Source organism: Myotis davidii, unplaced genomic scaffold, assembly GCF_000327345.1.
Source record: "Myotis davidii unplaced genomic scaffold, ASM32734v1 scaffold59, whole genome shotgun sequence".
NCBI classification, from domain to species: Eukaryota; Metazoa; Chordata; class Mammalia; order Chiroptera; family Vespertilionidae; genus Myotis; species Myotis davidii.
In genome coordinates this window covers 2,397,086-2,402,647 of record NW_006293001.1, presented here as the reverse complement: position 1 = coordinate 2,402,647, position 5,562 = coordinate 2,397,086, and the positions used below count along the sequence as shown (strand labels likewise).

Genomic DNA, 5,562 nt, shown 5'->3' with positions numbered 1-5,562 from the left:
ACGGTGGGTGGGGAGTGAGGGCAGAGGGTGGGGTGGGAGCTGGGTGGGCGGGAGTTATGGGGGAAAAAAGAGGAACAACTGTAATAATCTGAACAATACAGATTTAATTAATCAAAAAAAATAAAATAAAATAAAACTAACAAAAGTAAACAAAAAATAACTGAAGTCTATGCAAGGATGCAATATAGAATCGCAAAATGATTTCAATTGTCTAAAAAAGTCATAAACCGTGATAGATCTAATCAAAACATTGTTGAAAAATTGCCTCTAAAACACTGAAAATTTCACGAAATTTCAAACACAAGTGTTTCTTACACAAAATAGACTGCTTTGTATGAAGGAAGACAAAGTCACTGATAGTGGTATGGAAATGAGGTAAAGGGATACTAAAGGTGGGTTATAAAAATATTTCCCCAAAATAAAACAATCCATTACTTAAAAGGAAGGAACACCACATAGTCATCTCTCTTGCTAATAGAGGACTGAAAAGATTATTACTGTAGAACTCAAAAGAGGCAGAAATTTCTTCTTTAACTGAAAGTATATAGAATACCCTGAGATAGAAATCTATGAAGAGGTCATTTGTCCAACAGCATGGAACAAGACAAAAGATAATAGTAAAACAACCGAAAATGCACTTAATTTTAATAAGAATGTAAAAAATAAATCTGTACCAGATTTAAAGAAAAAAGAGGTATTACTTATCAATTCATCCATGTATCATAATCACTAACAAGAATTTATCAGTCTTAAGATTATACAAATGTTCTAGAGATCAGTTTTCTGGATCTTACCAAGAGTATGCCATGTTTACTTTTTCATGTGTTACTTCCAATGTCTACATTGCAAACCCGCAAACTAGATATTTTGAGTCCCTTTTTAACTAAAAGGAAAGTTTGATAATCTCACATATCCCCAAATTTTAAATCAAAGCAAAGACAGAAAATTCTTATTACTAGGCAAAAATTAAATTAAGATAATAGAAAATGTTCTCCACATGTTACTTAGTGTTCAAATACAGCAACCATATAAGGTAAGCTTCTTACCATAATGTTACCTATGAGGTGATTTTCTTGGGAGTGATTTCTTTCTCTGGATAACTAGAAAAAAGCTTGCAGTTTACACACAAAGAAATACTGAGAGTCTATATACTAACCTGGCCCAGTCCAGGCATACCTCCTCCAAGTCTAAGAAGTCTGTCCATATTTCTAGAAAACAGAAACAAAGGAAAACGTTTCTAAGCACAAAAGTGTTTACGCAATTGCTATCTATATAATTCACCTTCAGTCACTCAGTATGTCAAAAATATTGGTGGTAATTACAACACAACATCAGACTTCCTGTTAATTAACACCACATATTAATTCAAGAAACTGTCTTCCATGCTAATTAACAGACCTTATTTTACTGCTTTGGTTTTGGGTTATCCCCAGTTTTAAAGACAAGCAATCCTAGCATAATTTCAAAACTTTGCTATCATTAAGTTAATTATATATTTTATTGTTATCTAATAAAGTACCTGAATAAGGAAAAAGTGCCTGAAATGCTTATATGTATGACTGAATTTCCTCCCATTTGTCCAGAGTGTACAAATAAAAATCCTCACTCTTAAAATTAAATTTTAACATCCTCATTAGTAAGTTCTGTGCTAATTAACTTACAGCTTGTCAGTTATCATCAAAACTATATGTGAAAGACATTGTGAGCAGATTATGGATCTCTGAATTAGCATCAAAGGCTTTTGAAAAATGAACTCATTATACTAAAAGGAATATTAAAAGTAAACATTAATGCATTAAGATAGTGTTTTACAACCTACACAGATGTTTTGTGTTATTTCAGATATTGTGGAGATATGTCCTTTTTTTGCTAAGGATATTCAGCTGCTGTTCTTAACCCTAATAGAGAGGATTAACTTTGAAATATCGATCTGATTTGTTTTTTTATGTCTGGAATAACTACAGAAGACATTCTGATAAGCCTAGAAATTTCACACAAGAAACTGACAGGAAAAAAATAGCAAGGCCTCAAATATACAAAAAGGAGTAATCAAGTTATACAAATTCATATCCAGTACCACTGAATACTTAAAGGTGAGAATAAAGCATTTTTTTCTACTTGCTAATATGCCTTACAATTTCTCTTCTTCCTATGCTTTAGAAAATGGTATTACTACAAACATAAGTAAAATGCTAACAGATTCATTTAGTCATTTGTCCATATCATTTTCTAGTTAAAAATGCTACACAAATTGAAACGCAGTAATGTACTTATGGCCCTGTGGCTCAGTTGGTTCCATGAATTAAGAGGTTGCTGGTTGATTCTGGGTCAGGGCACATGCCCAGGTTGGGGGCTTGATCCCCAGTAGGGGGGCTGCAGAAGGCAGACAATTCATGTTTCTCTCCGTCTCCCTTCTTCTCTCTCTAAAATCAACAAAATAAAATAATGTACTAATGATCATTACTTTTTGCTTAATCATGTTTGTTGAATCCTAACAATGTAATCATGAGAATCTATATATATAAAAGGCTAATATGCAAAGTGTCCCCCACGGGAGTTCGACCGGGAGACCAAGAGTTCTATCACTCGCTATGACATACACTGACCACCAGGGGGTGGCGAGGAACGAAGGGAGGCCCCAGCCAGCAGCTGGCAGCCAGGGAAGGAAAGCCCCAGCCGGCAGCCAGGAAAGGGAGGCCGCAGCCGACAGCCAGAAGGCCCCTATCAGCCCTGATTGCCAGCCAGGCCTAGGGACCTACCTGTGCACCAATTTCGTGTACTTGGCCTCTAGTATTTAATAATGTTAACACTGCAAACTTTATTCAAGTCCATATAAAGAACACTGAAAACTTTACTCAAGTCCACATATAGAAGAGCACACAAATGAGTAAACCATGGAATTTTCACAAAGTGACCACATTCGCATAACTACCACCTAGATCGGGTGTGGGGAACATCTGACCCAAGGGCCATATAAGGCCCGAGAAATCATTTGGTCTGGCCCTGCCAAGGCATTAGGGATAAGTTAATTAAACATTTAGCAGGCTAATTTTTAAGTTGATAATTTTGTATGGCCCTCGCATGATGTTACAAATATCCAAATGGCCCTTGGCAGAAAAAAGGTTCCCCACTCCTGACCTAGATGAAGGAACAGATCATTATTAGCATCTAACAATGCCTCTCATACCCCCTTCCCAGTCTCTACCACCCCACAAATTAGAATTCCAACTTCTAAAAGCGCAGATTAGTTCTACTATTTTTGAATTCTATAGAAATTAAATCATATACTTTAGTATCCAGCTTTCACTGCACAAGTTTGTGAGATTCATAACAAATAAACTCCTTTAAAAAAATAAAAAAGGCACATATGAAAACTTGATAGCCCAGACAAATTTCTGCTTTACAACCTTAACTCATACTCCTAATGGCAACATTTACAAATAAACTCTCCATCAAATTCTCATTAAAATTCTTCAACTCAAATCTGGCATTCAATATATAGCATTTTTTAAAAGGCTATAGATGGGGGGGGGAACACCTATATATTTTAAATTATTAAAGACATTTCTCTAGAATAGATTATCAAAGGAAAAACTTTTTTTTTTGGACTATTTCAAGCTTACAATCTTAAATGCAAATGGAAAAAAAAGTAGTAACATGCCTTCGTTGAGTGGTTCAGTTAGTTAGAGTGTCATTCCATATACCCAAAGGTTGTGGGTTCGATTCCCAGTCAGGGCACATACTAGGTTTTGGGCTCAATCCCCAGGAGGCAACCAAGCGATGTTTCTCTCACATGGATATGTATCTTTCTCCCCCCCGCCCCCCTTTTCCTCTCTCAAACGTAAGGTCGAGTGAGGATTTAAAAAAAAAACAAAACAAAACTAACAACATAGAGTATATTCTAGAAATTCCAGGCCAAAGTCGATTCCCAGCTGTGTTCAGTTTATCTATTCCTCATGTTGTTTCTGATGCCTTTACACAGACTCCAGATGCTGTGAATATACATGAGCAATGTGGGGAGCAGAGGGAAAGAAAATCTGGCAGGTCAAATTTGTGTTTTTAGCAAAAGTAGATGTCTCAGCAAACAGGAGATAATATTTAACAAACCAAAACATTTAAGATAAGATAATCAGATCTAACAAAATACCAACATTTGGAAATGAAAAATATTGATAAATGTTCTAAATCACACCACTATTTGTAAGTTTATGGAATGCAAATAAAAACAAAAATGCTTTCATGAGCCCTTAAATTTGGTTATCTGATTTATAATTTGTTATGTGTTAAAAATGATATATTTCCATAACATCCTATATTAATTCCTGAAAGAATATGTAAGTAAAATACATTCTTAATTCTCACCTGGTCAGTAACTACAATTCCTGTGGTGCTAAGATTCAATTTGTTGACTTTGACAAGTTTCTTCTTAAGTCAAGCTATTGCTAATTCTGGCAGTTATGATTTTTTTGAAGTTTTTTTTCTCTCTCCTAAGGAAAAAAAAAAAGTAAATGAAATGATATAATTTTGAGAACTAAAAAGGAAAATATAACAAGTACTTTACAAGAAGCAAAATTACTTAAAAACAACATAGAAACCAAAATTAAAATTTTAATTACCGTTTCCAGAAGGTATAGAATGAAATATCATCCTGGGAAGCTAGATAGTGTAGTGATTAATTCTATATCAAAATTTTGTTTCTAAGGATGTTTTTTTAAATTGTATGTATTTTTTATAACTTTATTGTTGACACTATTACAGAAGTCCCCATTCACCCCGCCTCGCCCACCTTTATTTTACCCAGCCCCCTTCCCCCTTCCCTCTCGCCATCACCACACTGTTGTCTGTGTCCATGGGTTATACATATATGTTCTTTAGCTAATCTCTTCACCTTCTTTTATCCATTCTCCCCCACCATTCCCCTCCCCTCTGAAAGCTGTTGGTCTGTTCCATGTATCCATGTCTCTGGTTTTATTTTGTTCATCAGTTTATTTTGTTCAATAGATTACACATATAAATGTGATCATATTGTAATAGTCTTTCTCTGACTAGCTTATTTCACTTAGCATAATAATCTCCAAGTCCATCCATAGTGTTGAAAAAGATAAGAGTTTCTTCTTTCTTTTTTTCAAAATGCATATTCCAGGGCCTTACCCCAGGCTCACTGCATCTTTTTCCCCCCAATATATTTTTATTTTTTAATTGTTGATAGTATTACAGATATCTCCCATCCCTCCCTCCTTTACCCCTCCTAGAATTTTATGTTTATTTTAAACCGTTCTAATTATATGTAAAAATTGACATTTTATGACTTTTAGTCTTTTGGGAAGTGTTTCAACAAACAAAGAGAAAATTTACTTAAATTTTTAAATAGAACAAAATTCATTTGATTGTGTAATTACCATATAGGTCCACTGCAACATTATTACAAATCTATGATACATTATGGAATCATTATGTTATTTGTCCTATATCTTGAAATTTGCTGTTCATTATCCTAGAAATTAAGTTCATTTCTTAATTCATTATTGCCAATTATGCCAAAAAGACTACAATAACATGACA

At 34.3% G+C, this 5,562-nt stretch overlaps 1 protein-coding gene across 1 annotated transcript in view; it reads right to left on the bottom strand.

Annotated features, from left to right (window-relative positions):
* The window catches only part of PSMD14 (proteasome 26S subunit, non-ATPase 14), an 89,278-nt gene that overhangs the window by 76,967 nt on the left and 6,749 nt on the right, over window positions 1-5,562 (bottom strand). Inside the window, exons 2-3 of the mRNA XM_006766481.2 lie at window positions 4,363-4,487; window positions 1,157-1,208 (exon numbers count right to left, since the gene is read on the bottom strand). Coding sequence (XP_006766544.1) covers window positions 1,157-1,204 — 48 coding nt within the window. The 5' untranslated portion in view covers window positions 1,205-1,208; window positions 4,363-4,487. The remainder of the gene's footprint in view (window positions 1-1,156; window positions 1,209-4,362; window positions 4,488-5,562) is intronic.